Here is a 26,815-nt window from a genome sequence, read left to right on the forward strand (position 1 = left end):
AGTAGAAAGCAGATACGAAGACATAATAAATAGGAAAAGAAAATTAGAAAAAGATATAGAGCTCGAGTTTCATTTAAACCCTCTCGCTTCCCAGGTGTGTGAATCAATCATTCAATCATAATCAAATATAACAGTTTTAATTACAAAAAGCTATCAAGCGTAGCTTCCCACTTACAAAATTTGTTCAAAAAATGTAATTCCTGTGCCAAACTGCCAATGAGAAAGGCCTTTTAGTAGAACTGAAGGAAAATTCTGCCTCTTCCTACATTACAAGCCGCACTTCTAGTTTTTCCGGATACATGGTAAAGTATTTAGAGCTAGCCTTTATTTTGCATGTTTTGTAGCCCAAAACATAAAGGACGAAAGAACTTTAAAGTCTATATAGCTTGCTGTAGCTCTTTTGAATAAACCTAACTTCAGTGGATTCCCTTTTGAAACAAAATACAAAGTCAGAGAATATCTTTACAACAACAAATTACAAACACATTCTATGGCCGTAGTCTCAATCCGCGTTCTGCAAGGAATTCCTGCACACGACGGGCTGCTTCTGCAGTATCATTAAGGGGAGGGTAGCTCCAGCTCTCTGAAATCTGAAAAGCAAACATAATATCTATTCATTAAGTGATCAAAGTAAATAAGGAAAATCCATAGTCGAAAGATGAAGAGAAGATGAACTTTTAATTGCATAAAGTCAGAAATGTTCCCCCGATAGGAGATGCAAGTACTGCCACCCAAGCATTCCAAGGTAGAACATACATATCACAATTAACCAAAGGGGCAATGACATTAAAAACAGAAGGTATAGCATTGCAACTAAAGTACTTAATAACACAGGTCCATGCAATCAGTAAAACTGGGCTCAGCAAATTTGAAGGCAATAACTACATGGAAAAATATGTTGGTTAAACAATACAACGGGTTAGGACGGTAATGAGATTCTCATTTCTTTCTCTCCTAAAATTTCCTCTCATATGTTTCTCCTAACCTCCAAAAGAGCAACAGCAGAAAAAGTACTTACATCCTCAGAACCTGTAAATGGCCGAACCACTCCCCGTTCCCTCAAAGTTTTATGGAACTCGGACAATTTCCATTTACAACGCTCAGATCCCATGACATACACAGGTTTCCTGCACAAATGATATGGAAAACTTCATTTCAGTATTCCTAAGTAAATATAAACTTAAACACCGTAACAAAAAAACTTCAAATCATTGAACACCGGTCAACTTTCTCATGCATACCCTGTGCTGCATGTCTCACTTATCATGCTGACTGAATCTGCTGTAATGACAAATGCATCAGCCCATGCTAAATGTCCCATATGTGGATTTGGCTCTGCAGATAATGGCATTCAAGATTTATAGCAAGTCCTGGTTTATATAAACAAAATAAGCCTTCAAATTCGAGAAATGATACCTTCACCATCCCAGATGTAAATTTTTGGATTATTTCCAAGTTCTTTGATTATTACATTGGAAACCTGTAAATAGAATCACAAGAGAGACATAATCCATATTGATACGTGTTTGTCTAAAAACTGCGAGAAACCATGAGACATGATGTAGTACCTTTTCTGGCGTCCTATTTGAGAAAGATATTCTGACACTCCCACAACCATCAAGCACACTAAGCAAACTGGCAGTTAACTGCTTTGCAAGGTCGGTTCCATACCGACAGCAACCTATAAAAGTTAACAGAAATTATCATGCATCAATCTTATGCTTTCAGTCCACCGGAAAAGAAAGAACATTGAGCGAACACCAGTCCAATTATCTATGATTAAAAAATATTATGACGAACTCAAATAAATGATGAAAAGAAAAAGAAACCTGTTCACTACTAGTTTTTGGGATAAAGCAACGCTGATCACTTACATCTTGATAATAGTGAAACTATCAATGTACATAAAAATAAATATAACTGAAAAGTGTAATGAAAAAATACCTGTAGGTCCTCCAATGTTAACCACTAATAAGGGCTTTGGCAAAGGAGCAAACTCATCATGCCACGCACTAGCTGCACCACGAAGTGCTGCAAAATCGATTTGATGTAAAGCTCCCACAGTCAAAACCTGAATTTTGGGAAGAATAGTATATTACAAATCCTAATTTTTGACAGAAGATAAAACATAATGAAGGTAACAGTTTCACTAAATCAAAACATAAAAGCAATATAATATTGTGCTACATACAACATGCCCATCAGGAGGTTCACGTGGAGTTATCCACTTCCTAAGAAACCGAGGAACCTGCTCCTGTGCTTGAGGAGTCAAAGGGTAATAATCATGGTGTGGAGTGATAACTAGGTCAAACCTATTCAAACTTGACCTAGGATGTTGTATCTGCAAAACAAAATCACAATAAAGCACAGAAATTAAAATACAGCATGAAATAAACGGTGTATACTGACAAGTAGTCGTGCATATACACCTCAGGAAGCTGCACCTACAGTGCTACTGTGGAACACTGCAGGCTTTCTTGGAATGGCATGAAACAGGTTCAGTCACCAGTCTTATACTTTATGAGCTTGTCTTATATATGTGCTAGAGCAGTAATCCAATTCAATGGCAGCAGATTCGATCCACTAATTATCAGCAAGGAACTAAAGAACACATATGCTACCTTTTATGATAAGGCTAAAATAGCATGGAGCCAAGTTAGTACCCACAAAATATTATAATTTGGTTGTTTCCAAAATAATATCAAATGCACCTATTCCATTGTCTCGACCTAAACATAGAAGTTCTGAAATGCAACTTTTCCAGCATTCTTTTGAAAATCAAGATCATATGAGACAATCACAATGTATAAATCAATTCTGAGGAGGATCATATATACCAAGTAATATTATTATTAAGGTCATTAAATTGTAATCAAGATGCATTTTTAACTCTTCAGTTTGTTAAGTTCTAGTGATGACAACATGGACCAAACGCTACCTTGAACAATGTCAGAGACAGCAGCAAAAAGATTCACCATATCTATAACTACAAATTGGCCGCAAGAAGCAAAGGGGCAACAATAAAATATCAACATGTCAAGCTAACCTAACAAAAGTATAACTTAAAAGAATTTATATCATTGATAAATGGTGTAAGCTAGATTGGTCCGAACAGGAGCCAAATTAAAACCAGGACAACACAAATGTGTTCATGTTGCATATGAGATAGAATTGAGACATTCAACTTTGACATATAAAACCTTCAGAAAATAAACAAACAAAATAGTAACAGTCAACTATAGATGAATTATATGGAAAGAGATCACACATTAAACAAGAGATCACAAATTTAAAAAGATTGCACATGAACAACATATTATCTAACCCAGGTTGTATCAATTAGAATTCAATATAAAATTAAGTCCTCAAAAGTATACCTGAACAACAAAAACATTGTCAGACGCTAAACGTTTTATAGAGCTAGCAATAGAAATAGTATCTCTGCCAGATGCAACCACCAATAAGGGACCATCCCTAAAAAGTATGATATGGAAAGAAAGCAAAAGAGAAATTAGCACCTCCTTAACAGAAACAGCTAAAGTTATTTTGTACTGAAATAGGCAAAGATAATAATTAGTTAAGGTTAAAAGAATCCATAGCACTCCGAAGTTTAATAGCTTGGTGATCAAATGGGGAACTAAAGCTGGATAATTAGACAACTCAAAATTGCATGCTTGATTTTCTGTAATAGTATTTTACATTTATATTCCAACTCAGATAATTATTCAAAAATTGCAATATACATCTTTATTAAAGGAAACAATTAAAAAGAGAAAGAAAAGTTGAATTACTTTTCAAAACTGTCACGGGCCATGTTGACAATATGCTTTAAATCAGCTTCTAAAACAGTAGATAAACCCACAGCAGCACCATTTACTGAGTGTGAAGGCGCCAATTTTTTGCGTGTCCAGTAATAATAAAATTGCCTCACAATATAATCTAACTTCTTGTGCAAAGAAACAGGAAGCCAGTGTAGCCAATCGTTCACTCCTCCTCTAGGTCTAGTAACTCTCTATGTACATAAACAAAAATCAAAATTACAATCATAATACAATTCAACTTCACTAATTAAAAAAGGAATTAGGAAATTATAAAACTCACATATAAGACATGGTTATCGGAGAGACCTAAAGCGCGAACTAGACCGAGACTTTGATTCTCTGAACCGGGAAAACCATTACCAATAACGACGGCGCGTCTTATCACGCTGTTAGCGCCAGTTTCGAAGATCTCCGGCACTCCCATGGTTGGGCTCGGCGGTTCCGGGAGTCTTATCGGCCTCATAGATGGATTCTGATATGCAGATTCAAAACCCTAATTAACTAAAATTGAAAGTACATGTAGATATAAGTGTCGTCGTGAGGAGAAAGATTGGATGGCTGTGACTGTGATCAGGAGGAACATGCTCAGTTTTACTTTTTCCGGTTTCTAAAACAGAAACAAGTTGAATATTGTGCACTCACCTTTTCTTTTGTTTTTTGGCTAAATGCAAATATGAGCCCTCAACTTTTCGGGATCTTGCAATTTGATCCCCCAATCTTTATTTTAATTCAATTAAATCTCCCAACTTTGAATTTTATTTTTTATGAAAGGACTCAATTTTCAATCTTATTATCTATAATTCCTTTCCCATTGACGTTAAAAAAAATCACTATATGTTCTTTTCTCACTTCATTAACTTAACTCTAATTAATATAATTATCACCAATCCACCGTATATAATTTTTTTTCTCTTAATCTTTTATTTCGATTAATAATATAATAGTCAATTAATAATAATAACAGAAGAAAGAAATCCATCATAGAAAGACCAAGTAGAAAAAGGAAGAATTGCAATAGTACTAGAAAATTGAAACTCCATAGAAATGAAAATGAGTACATTTGACTAACATCATTCTCGTAAGCTTAGTCAATAAAGTCAAAACTAATTTTAAGAACAAACTATCAGATTTCTAATTTTATTAAAAGTTCAAGCTAAAAAATGCAACTAAACATCTAATAAAATGGCTTATTATCAAGATGCAGAGTTTATATACAATTTTCGTCTTTATTAGATCGTTTTCTATGTAATTTATATAAAAACGATGTGTTTTGAATGATAGTATAAAAAATGCACCAAACTTTTATTAATAAAATAGTTAAAAATTATTTATATCTCTCAAAATAAAATTCATACAAAAATCTTCAAAAAAAAATAAAAATTGGGAACCAATCATGCATTTAACCACTTTTCTTAATTTTCCTTGTACTTATGGAAAAACTTGTATGTGGAGTATTAGAAAGGGATCAATTGGTTGGCAATTTTAAGTCAACTCTATAGCAGCTTCTTGGCAAGAGAGGGTAATGTACAATGAAAGCATTAAATTGGAATGATCGATGCACTATAATTTCATAATTATTCTGATACTGATACTGTAACCTAAATAAGTACATCATCGTCCATCATTAGATGGTTTCAAGTGCTAAATTATTCATCATCCTTACTAAAGGCAGGGGACACTTTGTAACAATATCAAACCTGGATGAATTGGAGGCATTGCCAAACAAAGATAAGCTCAACAAGGCAAGTTGCCCTAAAGACAATCTTGAGGAAAGAAACCCTTCCCAATAGTAAGGATCCAAATCAAAGAAAGCATTAAAGAAATTCCTAGTCCCTTTCAGATCAAGTTTCAACAGTGTCTCCATTCCAAAAGAGTAATATTCTCTTGTACATTTCTTGTCCAGTGGCCACAGCCCCTTCCACACTCTATCATAAAGCGGCCTTCCTCTTATCATTCTTGTTGAGCCGAGGCATTCTGCTATAACATCGGCCAGAATTGGGGCTAAGGCCATTGTTCGAGCCACCATGTACCCAGTTGATGGGTGGACTACCCCTGAATTACCACCAATAGCCATTACAGTTTGAGGGATCCTAGGAAGAGGTCCTCCCATAGGAATCAAACATTTTTCGTCTTCTATTACTCTTCTCACTCTTATTCCTAAATGTCTCAATCTTGCTACCATCCTTCTCTTGACCTCCATATAAGGTAACACAGGCCGACTGACCAGTGAAGTTTCTTCTAAGAATATCAAATTTGAATCGAATGGCATGGCATACAAAAAGGTTGGAAATCTTGAATTGCTAGCTCGCAAATAAGGCTCATTTCCCATATGGGAATCTCTCCAATCCATTAGAACCATCTTGTCCAAATCAAAAGGGTGACAATCCACTTCAGCTAAAATACCATGAGCAATTTGATAGCCATGGTTTCTTGGTTTATCATACTCGATGAAAGTACTAGTAAAACCACTGGCATCAACTATTAAACTTGCTTTAAGCTCATTTCCATCATCACAAACGACTGAAGACTCAAACTCTTCATGACCCACCTCCCAAACCTTAGCTTTATGAAATTGAACACCTTTAGAGACACAATTCTCCATCAATTTTGTCTTCAACTTCTTCCTACAGACACGACCATATGGACGGTCTAAATACTTGGTCTTATGATCATCAATGAAGACACAAGTCATAGGCCATGTTTTGTTCAAACAATCTACAAACCCCAAGTCCTCAAACTCATCAACCCAAACACCATAATTATTAGGCCACATAGAAAGAGGTGAAGGATCAACACAGCATACCTTAATTCCATAGCGGGAAACTTGCTCAGCGAGGCGCAGGCCAGCAGGTCCAGTACCAATAATGATCACATCAAAGCGGGATTTACTAGAAGGATCAAACCGTGAGAGATCAAAATCTAAAAGCTCGGATTTTGACTCAGGTTGCAAATCAAGAAAACTTTCAAGGTTGCTGCTTCGGATTCTACAGTGGGGGTTTCTTGAAGATGTGAAACCGGGTCTTGGAGAAGAGAAAACAGGGGTGCATGAATGGGCTATCTGAGAAGTTTTGGTTGCAGGAGGTGGTGAAAATAGCCTGAGAAGAGTGGCCATTAAAGAGTAAGACAGAAAGATGGGAATTGGCACAAGTGAAGAATTTGGATTTGAATTTACAATAAAAGAACGAAAGTAACGAGGGGTGGGAAATATGGACAGAGAGGAATCCCAGGTCACACAAAGGAAAAGATTCCTTCTTCCAACCTGTTTTGGCGCAGTTTATTAATTTAAAAAAAAAAAAAAAAAAAGACAAGCATATATATATTATACACACCACCCGGTTGCATCACTAATAAAATGGAAAATAAGTTCAATAAATCTTTCTCCAATAAGAAGCCATAAGCACAAGTGAGACGTGTCATGCACAGGTTATACAGAGAACGCACTAATGCTAGGACGGCGAAATTCAACATTACCGACTGAACCATCTGCCTAAAATACTTGATGCTTGTCCCTGTCCCCCACCATCATCTTCAACTAACCAAAGTGCTCATCACTTGCCCGTGGCTTCATGCAGCGTGAAACTTGTGCTTGTTCAAGTCGTGAGTTAGGCACAAAGGGTCCAGCCCACAAGCTATTTTCCTCAGTAGCCTGTCACATTTTGCTAAATTTAGGAAGGGTCGTCGCCTCCACTTTGCCAACCTATTATCCGAGATTCAAGCTTATATTGAACTAGTTTACTTAGTTTTGAGTTCTCGAGGATGAGGCCATCTTTTAAAGAAGTGATGAAATAGTTATTGTTGTTGTTAAATCATCTTTTTCCTCTGCAAGATGTTGAGGCATCGGTTGTTGTTATTATTAATAAGTTGAAGTCCTGACACTTCCAACAATAACAGATATTCCAGTAAGAAAACAAAAGCAAGTCTGGTTCACAAACTGAACAGACACCAACCCACGAGGAGATGAAAGGTAATATTTTAAGGGGAGAAAAGGGCAAGAGAGAGACAAAACTGTCCCTTCTTTAACGAGGAAAAAAATAAATATATTTGCTTGCTTTGTCAATAGCTTTTCGCTTATATTTTAAACACCATTATCAACGGCAACATCACCACCCAGCGCTCCTGTCAGTTCACTACCATTACCACCACCTATTACCTCCAGGGTAAGCAACGAATGCCGTCACAATAAACTAAAACAAATTTCACAAACTAACTATGCAAGTAAGCAAATCAGTCTTCCATTAACATCAGATGGCCATAATTGAAAATTTCCACATGTGCCATTCCATTTACATATCTGTTCTCGCCACTATCTCATAGCAAATGTAGCACCACGGCCTTTAATGTTCCAACTGTGTGTGTGTGAGTGTCTGTGTGTGTGTTATCACAGATAGCGAGTGAGAGAAGTAAAATCACAGAGCTATTATGAGCCTTGCACCTTCACTGTGCAATATAAAATCACATCATAAAGGTAAAGGGGATACAAATGAATCATAGTTTACAGACTGGACCATAAACCAAATAATTGTTTGTAGAAGGTCATAAAAGGAACCAAAAGCTAACTGTTCAACAACTCTAGACACCACAGCATTAAACATCCAGTAATATACAGAATAGACACTCGACCCATGACATATAAGGGAGATATGCAGCAGGCTTCTCAAAAGTATACATCACTAGTACCATAGGCAACAACAGCATGACTATCATATTATTTTCAGCACCTTGAAGAGGAACAAATTGCACATGAGACTCGCAAAATATCATAATTGACTGCAGCTCTCCTTTATCATAATTCAGATACATGGATCACCCAATTCATTATAGCATACCTCAGAAGAAATTCAGCACCAATACAAAAGCCAATCAAGATCTGCATGAAGGTAGAGTGATCCCTCCACAAGCGGCGGCAATTATTATGTACAGCAACAGAACAATGACGCATGTCAACAAGGCCCTGTCATGTAAAAAAAAAATTTTGTGCTTACTTAAAATGCCATTTCTATTAAGCTATAACGTCAAAAATTTTGGACCATTTTTACTGTGCCATTATAATTGCTGCATTAAGACTTCCAGTTCTGCAGGCCGCCACCAAAATTAACTATTCCCATGACGAATTGGAAATCTGGAAATTTAAAAATGGAAGTTACCAAATTCATTTCAATCAAATGGCAGAGTGGTGGTTTCGGAATCCAGGATCCCCAGTTGTTATGCCAGAAACTTTGATTGAAAACTCCATCCTTTTTGCATATTCCAATATTTATTTAGAAGCTAATCAAGGAGAACAGAAAAATCTGAAGGTGCTTCTCTTCAAAAAAGATTAAGAAAAATCTTAAGGTTTGACATTTAATGCTCCAGCAACTAATAACATTCAGACATCGATATCAACTGTCTTCTGTATTAATTAAGTAACACCTCAAAACTCTGCATTTTTCACAGGTAGGCAAGTTCGATGTGGCTTCATGCCCACTTATGAAAGCAGAAGGCACTTGTAAGAATCCATTTATTCAAGTTTTCCGGACTACACATTTGTTAAGAAAGTTATGCTAGCTACACCATTATACATAGAAAAGTTTACGGCGTATACTGAGGAAAAAAAATCAATTTTGTATGTCCAAATAAGTTCTTGGTGTCTGATTGAAGATTTGGAATCAAATTTTCACCAGAAGCAGTTCTTTCCTTTTCTAGAGTTCTACCTCTTTAGTCCGCCTAAAACAATATACTGCTCCTTGAATTACATATTGAGAAATTTGTTGCTTTGCCTTAAGTTACCCTATCATATGGTTGTTAGACGTTGATGCTCTGCTAGAGTCAAGCAGCATAGTTTACAAAATCTCCTATCAGAGCCAGGAAAGAAGGAAAAGAGGAAAAAGAGAGGAAGGACAAGAAGTCAAGTAACTATTCATTCATACTAAAATTACAAAATCCTAGCAGTAATGGCAATTGAGCAGCACAGAAACTTACAAGAGCTTGGCATTTTTCATCCAAAGCGCTCTTCGGAGGCGCTTAGACTGCTTCCTGAAGTGAAAGGCACTATCTTGCATTGTAGCAGTTTTGTCAACCAGGAGCTCAATTCGGTCGCCCCTCTCAAGTATTTTCTCAATGTTTTCTACCATAATTGTGCGAATCTGCATAATTTATTCAATTGCTTGTGACAAAACCAGAATTCAGCAAACTATAAACCACCAACTCCATCTCACTCCCCCCACCCAAAAAGAAAAAGGAGAAAAAGAATTTTAAATAACTTTTTGCATGATTGTGCTGATACTCTTTTTAGCATGTTTGAAGAGCCAATACTCCATGAACAAAAAAGGGAAACCTAGGGATCTACTATACCCAATACAATGTGAAAATTAAAGGGCTAGTAAACAAGAAATATAAGTAGAATGTAAATTTCCAACTGAAACCTAGGGATCTACTATACACAATACAAGGTGAAAATTAAAGGGATAGTGAACAAGAAATATAAGTAGAATGTAAATTTCCAGAAGACCATTAAATCACTAACCTCACCAACTTCACCCCTCACACGATTGAGAGTATCAGCACTAGGGTTACTGGAGAAAAATTCCATCTGCTGATGCAAGATCCGTGAAAATTCATCATTCATTGCATAAGCAGGGGCATAATGGGCCACTTTACCATAGTTTTTCATAAACCTCATGTGGATGTCCTCCAAGTATGAAAATGGAATTCTCCCTGGATAAAGGCACAGATTGACACATAAATGTCACATAAAGATAAATATGAAACATATTATCCAATCAGACTGCTGAAAATCACAATTTATAGAACACTGAGTATCGAAATTAGATATATTTGTAACAGTTAAAAAGAAAAAAGTTGACCTCGTTCAAAAAAAAAAAACAAAAAGTTGACGTTATTTTAAACATCTTATAACATGACTTATCTATCAAGTTTTAGTATTAAAGTCCTGTAAGCTTTTAAGTTTATCCATCTAAAAACGACAATTGCCTCCTTAAATTTGGTACACTTTGAGCATTGACCTCCTTAATTAGGTCCAGCTATTACTAGTCTGATCCCCTTGATTTCTTAACCTGGCTATACCACAGATCAAGTTGGATATGGAATCAAACATATATAACTCAAATCATGATTTACAAAGTAGCCAATTGTCATTACACATAAGACACCCAATTTTACTTGGACAGCCGGTGAAAACTGCAGGACAATTCTTTAGCAAAATTAGCAATATACAACAACTAGTTCGCTAAAGTATTAAAGAACAAAGAAGAGGATAGAATTGAGAGGTCAAGTAAAAAATGTTAGAGACTTTCATACACCTGCTGCAAGAGAACCACTTTACATGGACAAAGCTTTAATGACCTATCTTCATATCACCAATAAGGCTTTAATGACCTATCTTCATATCACCGAAAAAGGTTATTCAGCTAACATTTTTTAGTTGGAACCTAAGTTATCGTATAGAAAAAATGAGGTAAGAAATAAAAATTCAATTTGAGGAAATGGAAACCCAAAGGTAAGCAATTCAATACCAAATTTAAGAATCTGTATAAAATTTGGCTCCTAAAACAACAATCAAATCATCATCAGCGTTTGAATTAAGCAAAGAATGGTTATCTTGAGGTCTATAATAACCTAAGAGCAATTGAAAAGGAGAGAAATAACGCACTGCCAAAGGTGTCATTAGCCATGCAAAGAAAAGTGAGGCCATCAGAGCTAAGTATGTGAAATATGTATCGATCTTGAGAGAAGCATAGCCGAGAATCTGCCTCGGATGGAAGCTTCTCGAGGATCCGCCGAGCTACTGCCCCTGTGTTCCCCGTGACGGCGCTGAACTCCGCCAACACCACTGTCCCTCGCGCCACCACCGCATACAAGATCGCCATCTCGATATAAAGTTGGAGTGTTTTTATATGTATAAAAAGATGGTTATTTCGGTGGCGACATCGAAGAATTAGAGTTTTGTATAAATTTAAGAAGGACGGTGGAGCCCTTGGACAACGATGCGATGCCACCGGCGAGTCCACGCACGGCCGTTTACTAGTTTCTTTGTATTTGGATGCTTTATTAAGATATTATTCTATTATTTTTAGTTGGATAAACTCTGTTTATGTTTTATAAGATTTTTATTTATCTTATTGAATTTATATATTCATTTCAATATTTAAGTTTTAATAAATATTATAAGATTTTGTGAAATTAAATAAAAACTGAAAATTCCAACAAAAATAAAATTTAAAAATTTAAAACTTTGCTATAATTATTTGATATATATTATTTTTATTTATTTATTAAAAGCAACGTTTCAAAAATATTTTTTTCGTTTGCATGGTTTCTTTTTCTTTTTTTTAATATTACTATCATTATTATTATCTTTTCTTACCATAATTTTACTATTTCAATATTCAATTATCCTGCTATTAGCCATTTAGAAATATTATCCAATATTATAAATTAATTTTTTATAATAAAATTACCGTATAAATTTAGTTTAATTTTAATATTACATATCATGTCAGATTATTCGATATAAAACCGATAGTTGTTAAAATTTTTCAATGTTGAAATCTTTTTTGAGAAGTAAATCATTTTGATGATTTTATGCAGATTTTTGCTTCATTATCTGCTTATGCTGGTTAATATAGAGGCAATTCTATACAATTCTATGTTAGAAAAAAATTTAGGGATTTATTTGTAATTTTTTTATTTATTACGGTGTATATAAACATAAAATACCTAAATAAAAATTTATTTCCAATATATAGTGGTTTTCTTTTTAACTAGTGCAACACCTTTGAAAGTTACTCCACCAACAGATTGAACATTTCTTAGAAAAAAGAATAAATTCAACTCAAAAGGGTAGAAACTTCCTCATGGTCTTAGAATTTTGTATATTTACAGTTTTGAAAGTAACACACATAATTTCCCCCCTATTTCATCCTTAAAAATATGATTCAAATTTCTGCTAAATTTCTCCCTTCATCCTTTGAGAAAGTGAGATCATTCTATTTCATATGCAAATTTCACTTCTTACAAACACAAACCTCTTTTTTTTCTTTAAAGCTGAACTTACACGGGGAATCCAAAACCATGGAAAGCAGAAGATGGGCTTCCATGATCAGGGTAGGGTTTTGGATCCATATAATCAGCCCAGTTATGATCATTGGATTGAGGAGGCACTGAATTCGCGGAAGTCGTAATGTCATGAATGCTGGGCCTCTTCTTTTCTTTCTTGACTGAATTTAAACGAAGAAAATATTTCTGAGCATGGCTTGCCACTTGGGTTGGTGTTCTTGACACTACTGCATTTCTTGATATACTCCTCCAATCTCCCTTTCCATATCTTTGCAGTCCGATTAGAAACAGCCTTCAAAAACCAACGAATAAGTTTATTTTATACTTAAAAGCATAATTAAATCAAAAAAAAGATTCTAATTACAATCATTAGCAATACTTGATATATATATATATAGAGAGAGAGAGAGAGAGAGGCTTATGGTTAATACCTGTGTTCTTCTTCAGTCCAAGGAACCCCTTTCCTTCTCTCACTCGTCTCCTTTTCCTTCCCTTTAGACCCAAACCAAACCTGACTCGTGCCGGACTCAGCAGCCCCCCAACCCAACCCAAATTGATCTCCATAACTCGGCAGCTCAACTCGACCGGAGTCGATCTCCTTAACATCATAAACTAAATCCTCGTAATGTTCCTTGACATCAAACCGTGACTTCCCAGGAACATGGCTGGCAATCTTTTCCCATCTGTCAGGAGTTTCCTCGGGGAAGACGACGAGTGCTCTCTCGAAGAGCTTGTCTTCTAGACGAGACCAAGAAGAGGATGGAGATGCCCCAATCATTTGGATAAACACATGAAATAAAGAAAAAGAAATTGAATTTACAAAGTAAGATCTCTTTCTGGTTTTAAGGTTTGAGGTATGAAAGTGGGGTAGTATTTATATGGGATTAAGGTTTTGACCAGGATTATGGTTTGTCGTTTAGCTGTGGATTAGGACTTTGAGAAAACTTTCGGCTGAGAAAGAAGGAGAAAGCGTCCATAATAAACACGTTTTGAAAAGATATTCTTTCTGGAGCGTAGCTTCTTGTTTCAGTGAGTGCGCTACGCGTGTCTTCGTACCCAAATGTCGGCTATGAATTAACTGTGGCCTATTTGTATTTAAATTTGTTCATTCACTTGCCACTAATTATCATATTGTCTCTGTGTTCTTCTTGGAGTTTAGTTAACTCACCAACCTAACTAGATTAGGATGGACTCCTATTTCTTTTATATCTGTATTTATCCATATATCATTTACGTTAGAATTATCTAAGATGTCATAGCATTAAACAATGTCTTGGTTATTATCAGCAATTTAGGTCTTAAAAAACGTGGTTGTCTTGTTAACAAAATAATTCATGCAAATATCTATTAACAGAAAAATATGTGAATGGTTGATAACTTTGAGTCTGTGTTACAGAAGCCTGCCTGCAGAATCAAAATGGTACGTGGAAAGTTATTAAAAAAACAAAATTATAGTTTTGGGTTTGAAATTATCCAGTTGTGGAATTTGAGTCCAAAAATCCTCTTTTCTTATTAATACTTGCAACTTGTTCTTTTGGATAAGATACTTTCACGCTGCTTTCCTCTTTTTCTTCCTTCTTTCTCCTACTCAATTAAATCTTTCCATCACTTTCTCTTTTCAAGTCACAATCCAATCTTCTATTGTTTAATTCACTCATGTCTGATACGCAAAATAGATTTATATTTACAAATATAAATAATGAATAATATAGTAAAAGTTTGTATAGATTTATGTTAAAGAGATTAAGTTTGAGGTAAAACTAATTGATAATTAAATGTGTTGAGAATTAAGATTTGCATAAGGAAGAGGGTCTCAATAAACATATGCCATAAGTATTTGAATAGTAAAAAGAAGAGGAAGTGTTTGTTTGTCATTTAAAAAGCAAATGAATTTATGTTATTATAAAAAAGTTGGGAATTAAATCCCAGATTGGACTTTATAATAAGTTTGTTGAGGGGTAATTGGCTTGTCATTTCAATTACTTAAACCCCTGTAGTTTTAGATGAGAACGTCCTTAAAACCTTATCTTCCCACTCCCCCTTGGCAATTTTTTATTCTTTTTCTATTTTTCAGACCCCTCCCAAAATAAATAAATAGTTAGAGAATAGAGACAGTTACAATCTAATAAAAAAGAAATAATGTCCTTTCGCAAAAAAAAGAGATTGTCCCAATTCATGACAATGATGAAGCCGCATATGCTACAGCCAACATTCATTCCTGTAGCATTTTCAACTTCACCTCAAATCAAATCGAATCAAGATGTCGACGAAGAATGCATAATGATAATAAATAATAATAATAAAACGGTGGCCAAAATCAAATTTGAAAGGTTTGACGCCTCAAATAAGATTTCCAGTTGCCTCGCTGGTTTCAGCTAATGGCGTCCCGGCGCCCGGAGTGCATTTCTCCAGTTGCAGAATACCTCTTAATCAAAGGTAGCTTTCTCCCAAAATGTCCCATCTCTTAATAGCGAGGCAAAGAGTGTTAGCTAAAGTTTAATCTCATTGCTCTGATACTGAGCTTTAGCTTCACATTCACTTTCTTATGATTCATGATTGCTTTCTCCCTGAATTTTTCTTTTAATTAGATTTTCATATAATTAAGATCTTATAATAATTGATAAGGGTTCTGGTAAACAATGTGAATAATTATCAGCAACTGAAATTGAATTTGGCGAGGTCATAATAACTGAATTAATATTTTGTTACCGTAGCTTATATTGGTAATGCTATTCTCTGTCTAAGAACTTGCTTATTTGTAATTACGAGATCAGTTGAAGAAAAGACATGATCTGCTGTAAATTACCTGTAGCACAGATCTCAATTTGATGCTTCAACTCAGTACAAATGGTCAGATGAAGAAGCTTCCAAAACTAATTAGTCACAGGTTTTGGTGAATTTGAGCAACTGCTGTAGTGCTATTGATTAGTGAAGAGAGATTTAATAAGAGGCAATGTAGGTTGTGAGTTGCGGTCTGTTATAGGTATTGAACAAATCAAGTCCATTCCTAATTAGGTGCATATAGAGCATAAACCACTGAGTAACTGAACTATGCTGATGTGTTATGCGAATACATATTTATAGCAATAAAAAGGCATTCCTATATGGAGAGGTGAATATTTCCACTCCGGCATACGGCTTGGATAAGAATTTTTCTTTCACAGTTGTGATTTTCTGGGAACATTGGTGGATGGATTCAAATTTCTTTATCTCTGGGGAACATGAAATTGGTACCAATAGGAAAATCCAAATTGCAGTTTTCATGCTAAGTAGAGTGATCTGTGTATGCCGTGCCTCCACTGTCTCATAAACGTTTCATGCTTTGTCAGATTTATTTCGGCCAACCTAGCTAGGCTTGCATTCATTTCATCATAGACAATATCTTAAGAACGTATAATTCTTTCCATGTTATAAAGATGTCTGTTGTTACATATTCAGTGAACATAATGTTATACTGTTGTTTTCTGTATAATGCAAGCGATTTCTAGCTTTTGTGGTGTTCCCTCATATTCTTTTCATTGTTCTATGAGGCTATGACCAACTTGTCATCAAACATCCATCACCTTAACCATCTGCCTTGCATTATAAAATGTTATGTAGATCTTAACTCGACCACTTAGATTTTTCTATGCTATGTGAGAATAACTTGCAGTATACCATTTTTTTCTCCACTTTTTGATTGATGAAAATTACTAAATTGATAAATTCAACTCGTTTTAAGTAGAATTATTCTAGCTGTAACGTACTTTTCGCCAATTAGATACTTCATTTGTAGCCTCTTGAAATATTGGTCCTGAACTGTCAGTGACACCAAAGGGGATATTAAATGAATGGAATTAGGATGTAGATGAAATATAATGAAATAGAACTATTTTGAGGTTTCCTATGAAATAAGGCATGAAACGAAGAAACTACGAAGAAGTTTCGAGAGTTTGAAGGAAACTTCGAGCTCGTATTGGTTATGGGTTGAGAACGGGAATTAATGAGATCTAATCTTCCGTTGTTCTTCAATAGCCCAGTGGTAGAGCGGTTGGCTGTTAAGTGACTGGTTCGAATCCTATTTGGGGAGATTGGATTCATACCGAACTCTTTAATTTGGAATGTTGGAATGAAAGGGATTTGACAATGATAACCCGTTCTATATGTCTTTCATTTTATTGCATTCTATCTCATCATATCACATTATGATCTGCGATATTTGAAAATCACCGCCAATACCTCAGTGTAGGTAAGTTACCTTGTCCATGATAGAATGCAATAACAACTTACATCCTGGAACTATCGAGTCATATCTATGTTGCATTCTCAAATTAAATGGTTCCAATCTCTTTCCATGTCCTTTGTGTTCCGTTTTCTAGGCCTCCATCTTCAGATTCAGTTCATTTATATTTGTCGTTCCTAAGCTGACTTTCATGATTCAGTGATCCATTTTGAGTTTGATCTGTTGTTCATCTCTCCTTTACAATGGTCGTGCTTATTTTGTGACATTGGATAAGACTGGCTGTAACAACAAATATTATCCTTCCCTCTAATCCTCAAATGCTGAACAGGTGTAATTATGCTGCGGAATTGGGCTATTTGCTTGACTGCTTGGGGCGAGGAAAGAGTTAATGCCCTTTTGTACTTTGGTTGTGCAGTAATTGGAGGGAAGTGTAATGATTTCCCTTTATTGGCTGATGTGCTTTAACTAATTCTGCGCAAGCCCTCTGAGAATCTTCAGCTTCAACCATGTGGATCTTGAAGGTAGATCATTTCTAAAGTTAACAAATCTTGCTTTTGGATGTAGGGATTTAAAACTTGAGATTTGAATTTGACAATACAATACATAGATTTTTTCAAAATAATTAGATTGATGAATGTGAAAAGCTTTTATTGAGTGTGGGTATGAAATACTTTTGAAAAGGCATCAGTTTAAAATCCAGTAAATATGTTCTTCATGAATTTAATCATTAATTGCAACACTAATTAATTGAGAATGGCCTAACTTACGCTTAAATAGCGATTCAATTTATTTTAATAAATAGATCCCAGTGGCAATTTCAAATATTAATTCAAAAGGGACCCAATATCAAAAAAGTAAAATTATGTCCGAATCCTTCATTTAATATCATTTTATTGACAAATAGCGTAACCTTTTTCATAAAGCAGCCTCTTGGTCGCTGATCCACTTTTAAGGTGCAAAAACTTGTGGCAAAAGATGAAAGTAATAAAATGAAAGTGAATGAATAATAATAAAAAAAGAAAAGAACGAAAATGAAAGTTTCTTCAGATTTGAAAACATAGTTGGAATAGAAATCCATCTTCATTTGATTTTTTTTTTTTTTTTTGTGTGGATCTGTTAATGCGTTTTCAATTTGCACTGCATGCTTGAGAGAGGAAGGGCATTGAATCTATACGTGTTACACACACTGTTCAAGTTCATAAAACCATCATGAACTTAGATTCAGCATTAGAAAGTCTTTAAAATAGTCCACGTGAAGCATAAACTTGACTTCCTGGTTAGTTTTCTGACTTTTAATTTTCAAAAGTCGCAATGATATAACTGTAAGGCTTCCTTTTTATTTCCATTTTTCTTTCAAAGATTGACATAAATGACTGTAAACGTTGTATATCTTTATTTTTCAGTTGTTGCAGTTCATTTATTTCTAATTCACAAAGTTAAGCTTTTGAATTTCCCAAGACAGGTTGAATTGGACTGATATAGAATGACGGCATCTTGAAACTGACCAAAACTAAAAGCTGTCGACAGCCTAGATTGAAACTGGTAAGAGTCGATTGCGTCAATGACTTACCTTCTGGTACACCGAGTCTTTCATTTACTTTTGAGCATTCTTACATATTTTTAAGTTCAATCTTTTTTTTCTTTTTCTTTTTTTCCAACAGAAATCTATTTCGTGTAGTGTAAAAAAATTTGCAAATTTCTTATTATTTTCACCTCCCTCACCTAACAATGAAGGAAAAAGAATTCACTAATCACTGCCTGTAAAATTAATTAAGCAAATTCATGCTTGCCTATCCTAAGCTTAGAAAAGCTACATAGAGCTATGCTGCAGTGCTGCAGATCTCTGTGTGCTTTTAATCAGGGCCAACTCAGTTGTTCCCATTCCCACAGAGAGTTTGCTAAATCATCAACCTCCCAGTTGGCACTTTCTGCCATCCGCGGAACATCAGCATGATCTCCTCCTGAGTTTGAAGTCTCAGATGAGCTTGTGTTGTCTACTATCCTAGGGTGTTGAGCAGATGCTGTAGCTATATCACCACCAAGGAATTGTGTCTCTCTTGCCGTAGATTCTAGGGGACGTCTATCGAATGCTCGAAAGCTCCCCGATATCACGTAGACTCGGCACAAACTGAATTCATACCTTAGCTACACACAAACAATGGAGGACGAACAAAATATTATTGTCAATAACATAAATCAATAGCATACTGATCATTGAGTCATATTTCGGTAGAAAATTCAAAAGATTAACACCTTAGGAACATGAGTAGTAGATGAGTCAGCCGCTCCTTCAATGGCTCTATACTCATTCATCTTCCATTTGGTTTTTCTTCCTGTAGGAGCTTTCCCCTTATAGAAAACCATGGTTTTTTTCACTCCGATCACTCGGTTATCCGATGAATAAACATAACCAGGTGAGCCAGTGGCCTTCCAGTATCCAGATGCTGTAGTGCGGCTTGGTCTCCCTCCTCTCGCTTCTCTTTCTTGTCTTGGCGTAAAGAAGAACCATTGCTCAGTGTCTCCTTGACATAGTTCTCCAGCAAGCTCTGCAACACATTTCAAGAAACAAACTTTAAGGTACTATTCAACTTAGACGGCTAGTATTTTGTTTAAACAGTCAATCAATTAGCTTTATCAATATAAAAACAACAAGTTGAGGGGTGGAAGAAATACTTGGGAGTTCCCATGGTTCTGTGCTGCAAATGTCGATTGCTGGGATAACTTGGTTTAGTCGTTCTTGTCTCTTCCCTTCCAGCTTGTTAAGCAGATAAAAGGAAACTAGCTCTTCTTCAGTAGGATAGAAGCGAAAACCTGGCGGGAGTTCCTCCATTCTTGTTTTTTGTTGTTGTTGCTGTTGTGTTTCATTATTGTCTATGTTATCGGGAAGTGCATCTATATTTATAGAGAGCTCTATTGTGGAAGAGAGTGGCGGAGAGGTTAGCCGAGTAAAATGAGAAAAAAATGGCAACGTTTAGGTTTGATAGAAACTTCCACGCGGTTGCACAAAGAAGATAATATTGTCTCATTAAATTATCTGCCCACTCGTCCATTTACGATTTCTAATCCAATGAAAACTCATCTTGAACGAGTCAGTCACTTTTTCCTTCCTTTGTATTGCCTCCCCGCCACTTGCTAGCTGCACCCTCCTTCTCAATTCATTTTATTGTTTAATTGCTTAATCTATGGTATTCATTGGTTAATGTGAAATCCTATTACTTTTTAAGAAAAATATTAAAAATACTTATACTTTTTTTATATTTTTTAATTAAATTTAAACTGTATTTTTTATTTTTATTGTATTAAAGTATAAAACTTACAGCCTTTTAATTTTTAAGATTACAATTTTAATTGTTTGAGTAAATTAATTAAAAAATTACATCATAAACTTAAAAATAGACCTTATATAGTAAAAATAATATTTTTTATTAAAATTTTTAGAATGTTTTTAAAAGAATTTCTACTTTTAGAGAGACAGGTATGACGAGGCAAGTGGAGAAAGGTAATAAGTTTTTCAGAATTGTGGCTATAAAAAAAAAAATAATAATAATTTTAGTAACATCTCATGTCCGTATAGCACCCGCTTGTCAATACACGTGCAATGGGGTCGGATAACTGGGTCTTCCTAGAGTAGACACTTTCCTGTCCTATTGTTATTGTTAGCAAGCAAGTAAATAATGTCTTAATCTTGGGAGGTGTTTACATTTATATGCATTAATGTTTTATTTTTCTCAGATTGCAGTTTGGGGACACCATGGAATAGCTTATATGTGAATCATACATGTAAGTTTTACTTCAAATTTTGTTTACCCTTTCTCTAATTCCTTTTCTTTTTTAATGCTTCAGCAATTTTCGTGCCTATAAAATCCTCTACTTTCTTACAAAGAATTGCAGATAAAGTGCACATATTACCCTATTTGGCTACTCTAAAAATCTATTTACTCTTTAATTTTACCTGTCATATATCAACTAAATGTACTCACCACTGTAATATAAATTATAATTAATTCTAATATCTATTGATATCATAAATTAGCAATAAGTTAGAACTTTAGATTTAAATAGGAATCTACATTTAAAAATATAAAGATACCATTTTCTTTACTTGTGAATGTTATTTTTTTCAATAATTGAAAATCATTTTATAAATTATAACGACAAATATGAAAGCAGAAATTTAATATTTAAAATTCAAAACTTAAATTTTTCTTAATAGTTATTTTTTCTCTCCATCCAAAAGAAAATCTCTTTTCTCTTTTTGACCCGTTCCTTAATTTTTTTGAATTGTTAATTTAATAAGTAACTGTAATTTTCATATCTTATTATTATTGTTGTATAGAGCTCAAGTCTTATGTTTATTAACAAAAAATAGAAAAGAAAAGAAACCTTGCTGGACAGAATATTTGAAGAAGTCATATAAAACTAAGAGTGTTTAATGGATAATGATTTTAGTGAAGACTGCTCTTGGGAAAAAGGTTAACGTATTTTCGGATGCTGAAGAGGATCAAATGAAAGAGACATGACAATATCATATGAGACATCCAAAATAGCAATAAATGTTAGGTAGACTTACAATATTAAAAATAATTATTTCTATAGACAGACTCATTAAACTTTTGATGAATAAAAGAAAGAATACATTTTTATTTCCTTGAAAGTGATATATGATATATGATAACTACTTACTCATTTTCTTTGTGGCGACAGGTTTCCCTCATGGTTTTAGTTTTACCCTTTCTTAGCCGTGTTTAAATCTTTTCAGGATTTTTATTTCTTTGTTTCTTGGCATCTCCAAATTTGAACCATTTTAAACTTAATGAAAAAAAATTATAAGATTTTTTGTCAATTTTAAATTTTTATTTTTATTTTAGATAAAAATTAGCACCTTGTTACAATTTGTAACAAAAATAAGTTTATCATTATTAAAAAGTCTCGATTTTTAGAAATTCAGTTATTTTTAAGCCGATCGGCCATCATTATCGTATCATCCGTATATGATAATATGATGTTAGAACTTAATGTCTAATTTTGTTATTTTACCATTAAAAAATCGATCTTATTAATTTATTAGTTTGTTTTGTTGTGATCTTATGATTAAATAACAAAATTAAAAGTTGTTAAGTTCTAAATTCATGTTATCGTACACGGGTAATATAACAATGTTGTTGATTGAAATGAATACAGTTGAATTTTTGTGAATCAGAATTTAATTAGTATTTATTTTCATCACGATATATAACTATATACTTCTTTTATCTAAAAATAAAAATACATACTAAAAATTATTATTATAAAAAAAAAAAAAACTATATGATACTTCTTTATATTTCTCTCTTAATTACATGTGCAATCATATTCTATATCACCTTCCTTCTCATCTCTTTCTTCAAAATTATTAGTATCTTATATTATTTTTGACACAAGTTTCATATTTTATTACTATCTTATTACACAGTTTTCTAGATTTAAAACTCCATACTAATTGTATATGCCTCAATTAATTGATATATTGAAGGATATTATTTGAAGTTTGATTCTTAATAGTAGCCCACTGCTAATAAAGAATTTGCAGGTAGCATATGCAAAACTTAGTATTTAACGAAGAGTCATGCATGAAAAGATTTCACCCTAGTCAGATATGTTCATCCAGAAAAACATCTTTCTGTCATGCATACAAAATGAGTCCCCTCTTCCTAGAAAATACTAATTTGACAAAGAAAACAAGATGGAGCAAATATAAATTGTATAAGTCAACTAAAACGCTAAGAAATTCATGAAATAACCAATCTGTGCTACTGAAAATGGACACGGTCAGAATCAAAAGTTATTGAAGAAAATGTTCTACTTCTAGAAAAGGGTTTCCACATACATGCTTGTAAATGCAAATCAATCATATATATATATATATATCAGTGTTGAAGGCAAGTTATGGTTAGGCATCGAGTGGTCATGAATTTGACTAAAACTTGTAATAGATGTGTTAATTTCCCCCGCTGACTGTTACAAAAAGCTGTTCTTTCAATGTCATTCATTGCACTAGTAAATTGGATACTCTAAAAGTGCATGCATGTAAAATTTAGTGAGTTTGATGAAGTTTTCTTTGGTTTAATTAAAAGAAAGATCAATTCCTTTTTAAATGGTTTGAAGAGCGGTTCATTTCGATGGTGGACTCCTTGCATCACACGGTCTGACTTTTATAAGCATTGAGATTAGGTCAAGTGTGTGTACATGCTTAGTATCAAACCCAGTTATAAATTATTCCCACTAAGTCACTGATAGCTAATTTAAAAAATCAATAAATTGTGAATTCAGTTGACATTTTGCCTTAGTCAGCACTACAGATTAATTCTAAATTTACAATCATGAATCATAGGGAGCTGTTTCGGTGCCACTTTTAGAAGAGAAAAAGAAGGTGTCAGTATATGACTGCTTCAAATTAAGTCTACACATATACTATAATTAAGCTCTTATCTAATTAAGACAAGCGTAAGCAATGACATAAATTAGAAGACATAAGCATAAGCTAAGACACCAAGATTTTAAACCATTAAATGAAATCTTAAAGAAATTTCATATCTTAACATTTTAATTGTTTTCTTAAAGTATTTAGAAGTGGGATGATATCATGGGCTAGCTAGTGTTCCTCATCCTAGTTAGTCATTGCTGCCTCAATTTTGCATCAATCTAGTAGTCTAGGGGTCAAGAAGGAAGGTAAAGGAATGAGCAGCTGAATTTATAATGATGGTGTGGTCTAGTTTCTCAAATTTAAGAGAATTAAGTCCACTGAAGTTGGCACAAACAGAAAAGAAGGGCCAAAATGCAAGCACAGCTAAAAGATTATATTTACTATAAGCAACCATATATATTACATATGCATCATCAGTGATTTTAAGTATTACAATGCTTCAAACCTTCATATAACTTTACTTAATTGAAAAATAAACATATTGAAAAGCTTAACCACCAAACCCTTTCACATTAATTTAAAGCCACACAAAACTACTAATAGCTTGATCTTCAAGTTTACTGCATATACCAAATCATGGGATGCCAATTATAGGGAAAAATGGGACATAGTAGCTAGAAGGTGCCAAGCCCCACTCCCTTGGAAGAGGCAGATCAACTGTCTTTGATTCACCAATCCCACCTTTTAGCTGTCCTTCAGGGAATGCAGTGGAGAATGCAAGAGGAGTGGAGATAGTGTATGAGCTTGAATCTTTGGTTTTCACAATCCTTGAGACCATGTTTTTCCTTGTAGCATAGATCTGACTTGTACCACCAATAAGCTTGGCTAGGCAATTCAATGGGGTTTCAGCTTTTGAATTGCCTGAAGGAAGCTCAACCTCAAAGGACCCTTTACTTTTTGTTGTCGTTGTAGCTAATTTCTTGACATTAGCACACTTCACTAAAACCTTAATGCCTGAAATTCAGATAGTTAAACAGGGACAATGGAGATGTTAGGAGATATTACTTTTTCCATATTGAAAACTAATGCTAGTACATTAATTAAATGAATTAATCATGTAGGTCCAAAGGGGGCACCCATAATGAAAATTTGGCACTTGCACTAGAAAGTCGTTGGTTTAAATCTTATTGGGTCGGGACATCAAGAATTTGTTACTTTTGTGGTGGAATTATAAGTACCTTAGAAGTAATTAATTTAAATTTATCAAGTAAGGCAAATAAAAATGGTACTTATGTAATATTTTTGTAGTCTTAGAATTTTTTTGAATATATTGAACTCTCTTCATTTGTTTTGTATTTATATTTGCTCAGTTTTCTAATTTTTTTGTTTGTTTCATTAGTATGATTATTTAAAAAAAAAAGCATTTCATTGATTCTATAAATATTTTAAAAGTACGAATAATGCTAAGAGTCCAAATCTAATACTTAAAAGTTTCTCTTGATATAACTTCTTAATCAACTAAAAATAAAATCTTTAAGAATATTGAACCTTAATTTTATGAATACAATCATATCATAGAAATATGTGTTTTATTTATCAATAAATTATAATATTTCTTAACTACTTTTCTATTTAAAGGTATCAATACGGCAATAATGTTAAGTTATGATATAATAAGATAAGAAAGAGTAATGCTATCTCTTCACTTTAATGCTATCCCTTGACTTTAAAATGAGAAAGAGTAATGTTGTCTTTTAGCATATGATACTTTTATAAAATTATTTATTGATTTTAACATATTAAAAAATATTATTTACTAGATCGGAATAAATAAAAATAAAATGTTTAATATTTTTTAATAAAAAATATCCTAACACCGTAAAGATACAATAAAAGTGTCATTATTATTTGTCTTATTTAATATAGTTATATTCACTATAAAGAATGATAAATATTTTATTTATATATTATTTAAAATTAGTCTGATTATACTAATCAAACCAATTATATAACTTTGATGCATTAAAATGTATAAAAACTCTTAGGGTAGACTAAATTAATTGTATAGTGACATAAGTTTTATTTATTAATTGTTGCCTAAGAATTTCTCAATAATGTGAAAACATTATACAAAATTGCCACAGCTACTGTCGCAGACAACAAAAATAACATCATTATCAATTTGTCCATTTACAAACTACACAAGCTAACATAGACCATTTTGTGCAATATCTAAGAAGGGTTCTTGAAAAAGAAAGAAAACCCTGAACTTATGAGTGGAGTAATACTAATAGAAAGGCATTGCAGTTTGTAGTAAAGAAACATGAAAATATGTTAAGAGTTATAAGGAGCGACCTGAGAAGTCATAATGGGCAGTGCAATCAAGGCATGAAACCTTGGCTTTGAGGACTTGGGATGTGGAGAATTGAATCCCTGAAAGAGACAAAGCAAAGAGCAACACAACAACAGCAGGAGTGGAAGCCATGGAAGCCAAATAGAACTCTGTATGAAAAACAGATGGGGATGGAGCGGCTTATAAATAAGCAGAGCATCGAAAGGCAGCATATTTAATAAATGGCCGGTCCCAATGCCAAGGGCAGTAGCTGGTGTGTATAAATGTAGGTGCAATTAATTTTACTTCTGTACATCCGTGAAGATAGAATTGCCAGTCAACATATTTCTTTTATTAAGGTCAGTCCTCCCTCCTGACAGATGAAGCATCCAACGAGAATTTCACTTATAATTTGCACTGCCCATTTGATAATTCCGATCGATGACACTAGCGCCAACAACTACTTTTCATTAATGGAGTTCACAGAGCTTGCTTATCCATTTAGTCTTTTGTTAAATAGTTGGCTGTGATTTTCCTTTGTAAATATCATAATATCTAGTGGTAGTAGACACATGACTGAAGAAACCGAAACACCATCCGCAAACTGTTAAATGAGAATATAAAATTAGCTTTATATCTCTATTGTAATCCTAAATGAGATTGTACATATTTTTTAAATATTATAGAGACTCTGATATCGTCATTCAAAAATCTAAGCCGTTATGAACTAAGTCCGATGATAGTTTTATATCCCTAACACCATGTTCATATAAATACTAATTCGTGAATAGGGTTAATTCTATTGTTGGGTGAAGGATGAAGAGGACTATTGCTTTACTTAATGAGATCACCATTGTAATAAAGAATTTGTTTGTATCATTACGTTGGAGAGGATATTTTCTTAACAAAAAACAAACCGGCCGCAAGGATAGGTCATTCGGCCCTAAGGAAAGAAAAAAGCTCCAAAAGTTTTTTTTTTTTTT

The 26,815-nt window shown here is 33.8% G+C and overlaps 6 protein-coding genes and 1 long non-coding RNA gene across 10 annotated transcripts; 1 reads left to right on the forward strand and 6 right to left on the reverse strand.

Annotated features, from left to right (window-relative positions):
* Window positions 1-118: 118 nt before the first annotated feature.
* Window positions 119-4,450, reverse strand: LOC8263303 (mitochondrial fission protein ELM1). The gene is made up of 10 exons (XM_002523792.4): window positions 4,102-4,450; window positions 3,792-4,012; window positions 3,378-3,474; window positions 2,192-2,341; window positions 1,945-2,071; window positions 1,569-1,681; window positions 1,417-1,480; window positions 1,242-1,335; window positions 1,019-1,127; window positions 119-590 (listed from the first exon to the last, which is right to left on the reverse strand). Exons 1-10 carry the CDS (start codon window positions 4,282-4,284, stop codon window positions 489-491), a joined length of 1,260 nt encoding a protein of 419 aa, XP_002523838.1. The 5' UTR covers window positions 4,285-4,450; the 3' UTR covers window positions 119-488.
* Window positions 4,451-5,359: 909 nt separating this feature from the next.
* Window positions 5,360-7,467, reverse strand: LOC8263068 (capsanthin/capsorubin synthase, chromoplastic). Its single transcript, XM_048377914.1, has 2 exons — window positions 7,293-7,467; window positions 5,360-7,080 (listed from the first exon to the last, which is right to left on the reverse strand). Exons 1-2 carry the CDS (start codon window positions 7,302-7,304, stop codon window positions 5,446-5,448), a joined length of 1,647 nt encoding a protein of 548 aa, XP_048233871.1. The 5' UTR covers window positions 7,305-7,467; the 3' UTR covers window positions 5,360-5,445.
* Window positions 7,468-8,238: 771 nt separating this feature from the next.
* On the reverse strand, window positions 8,239-11,887 carry LOC8271948 (vesicle-associated membrane protein 714). Of its 2 annotated transcripts, XM_048377915.1 has the most exons (5): window positions 11,470-11,887; window positions 10,324-10,514; window positions 9,780-9,943; window positions 8,648-8,772; window positions 8,239-8,539 (listed from the first exon to the last, which is right to left on the reverse strand). In XM_048377915.1, the coding sequence occupies exons 1-4, from the start codon at window positions 11,684-11,686 to the stop codon at window positions 8,682-8,684; spliced, it is 663 nt and encodes a 220-aa protein (XP_048233872.1). In that variant the 5' UTR covers window positions 11,687-11,887; the 3' UTR covers window positions 8,239-8,539; window positions 8,648-8,681. The 2 variants fall into 2 exon arrangements, with proteins under 2 accessions (XP_048233872.1, XP_002523836.1); XM_002523790.4 differs by having other exon boundaries at window positions 8,239-8,772; window positions 11,470-11,886.
* A 758-nt stretch (window positions 11,888-12,645) lies between these two features.
* On the reverse strand, window positions 12,646-13,737 carry LOC8271947 (transcription factor SRM1). Its single transcript, XM_002523789.4, has 2 exons — window positions 13,307-13,737; window positions 12,646-13,167 (listed from the first exon to the last, which is right to left on the reverse strand). Exons 1-2 carry the CDS (start codon window positions 13,651-13,653, stop codon window positions 12,870-12,872), a joined length of 645 nt encoding a protein of 214 aa, XP_002523835.1. The 5' UTR covers window positions 13,654-13,737; the 3' UTR covers window positions 12,646-12,869.
* A 1,081-nt stretch (window positions 13,738-14,818) lies between these two features.
* LOC107261624 lies at window positions 14,819-26,535 on the forward strand. Of its 3 annotated transcripts, XR_007217160.1 has the most exons (7): window positions 14,834-15,311; window positions 17,426-17,618; window positions 18,560-18,639; window positions 19,437-19,674; window positions 20,830-20,877; window positions 25,808-26,118; window positions 26,213-26,535. It is a non-coding gene; the product is annotated as an uncharacterized LOC107261624 (long non-coding RNA). The 3 variants fall into 3 exon arrangements; XR_007217159.1 differs by having other exon boundaries at window positions 14,819-15,311; window positions 18,556-18,639; window positions 25,808-26,535; XR_007217158.1 differs by having other exon boundaries at window positions 14,827-15,311; window positions 25,808-26,535.
* Window positions 18,651-20,119, reverse strand: LOC8271946 (NAC domain-containing protein 90). The gene is made up of 3 exons (XM_015722201.3): window positions 19,771-20,119; window positions 19,351-19,643; window positions 18,651-19,242 (listed from the first exon to the last, which is right to left on the reverse strand). Exons 1-3 carry the CDS (start codon window positions 19,925-19,927, stop codon window positions 18,955-18,957), a joined length of 738 nt encoding a protein of 245 aa, XP_015577687.2. The 5' UTR covers window positions 19,928-20,119; the 3' UTR covers window positions 18,651-18,954.
* LOC8271945 lies at window positions 23,913-26,002 on the reverse strand. The gene is made up of 2 exons (XM_002523787.4): window positions 25,856-26,002; window positions 23,913-24,514 (listed from the first exon to the last, which is right to left on the reverse strand). The coding sequence occupies exons 1-2, from the start codon at window positions 25,983-25,985 to the stop codon at window positions 24,135-24,137; spliced, it is 510 nt and encodes a 169-aa protein (XP_002523833.1). The 5' UTR covers window positions 25,986-26,002; the 3' UTR covers window positions 23,913-24,134.
* Window positions 26,536-26,815: the final 280 nt, after the last annotated feature.

This window comes from Ricinus communis, chromosome 8 (genome assembly GCF_019578655.1).
Source record: "Ricinus communis isolate WT05 ecotype wild-type chromosome 8, ASM1957865v1, whole genome shotgun sequence".
Classification (NCBI taxonomy): Eukaryota; Viridiplantae; Streptophyta; class Magnoliopsida; order Malpighiales; family Euphorbiaceae; genus Ricinus; species Ricinus communis.

Coding starts and splice junctions, on each gene's coding strand:
- LOC8271945 (XM_002523787.4), bottom strand. CDS start 25,985: ATGGCTTCCACTCCTGCTGTTGTTGTGTTGCTCTTTGCTTTGTCTCTT. Junction 24,515..25,855: donor TGCCCATTATGACTTCTCAG/GTCGCTCCTTAT, acceptor TCTGAATTTCAG/GCATTAAGGTTTTAGTGAAG.
- LOC8271947 (XM_002523789.4), bottom strand. CDS start 13,653: ATGATTGGGGCATCTCCATCCTCTTCTTGGTCTCGTCTAGAAGACAAG. Junction 13,168..13,306: donor TGGACTGAAGAAGAACACAG/GTATTAACCATA, acceptor TGGTTTTTGAAG/GCTGTTTCTAATCGGACTGC.
- LOC8271948 (XM_048377915.1), bottom strand. CDS start 11,686: ATGGCGATCTTGTATGCGGTGGTGGCGCGAGGGACAGTGGTGTTGGCG. Junction 10,515..11,469: donor GGCTAATGACACCTTTGGCA/GTGCGTTATTTC, acceptor GCCTTTATCCAG/GGAGAATTCCATTTTCATAC. Junction 9,944..10,323: donor TGAGGGGTGAAGTTGGTGAG/GTTAGTGATTTA, acceptor TAAATTATGCAG/ATTCGCACAATTATGGTAGA.
- LOC8263303 (XM_002523792.4), bottom strand. CDS start 4,284: ATGAGGCCGATAAGACTCCCGGAACCGCCGAGCCCAACCATGGGAGTG. Junction 1,682..1,944: donor TAACATTGGAGGACCTACAG/GTATTTTTTCAT, acceptor TAACTTTTATAG/GTTGCTGTCGGTATGGAACC. Junction 1,481..1,568: donor CAAATAGGACGCCAGAAAAG/GTACTACATCAT, acceptor TTCTATTTACAG/GTTTCCAATGTAATAATCAA.
- LOC8271946 (XM_015722201.3), bottom strand. CDS start 19,927: ATGGAGGAACTCCCGCCAGGTTTTCGCTTCTATCCTACTGAAGAAGAG. Junction 19,644..19,770: donor AGAACCATGGGAACTCCCAA/GTATTTCTTCCA, acceptor AATGTGTTGCAG/AGCTTGCTGGAGAACTATGT. Junction 19,243..19,350: donor CTACTACTCATGTTCCTAAG/GTGTTAATCTTT, acceptor GTTTGTGTGTAG/CTAAGGTATGAATTCAGTTT.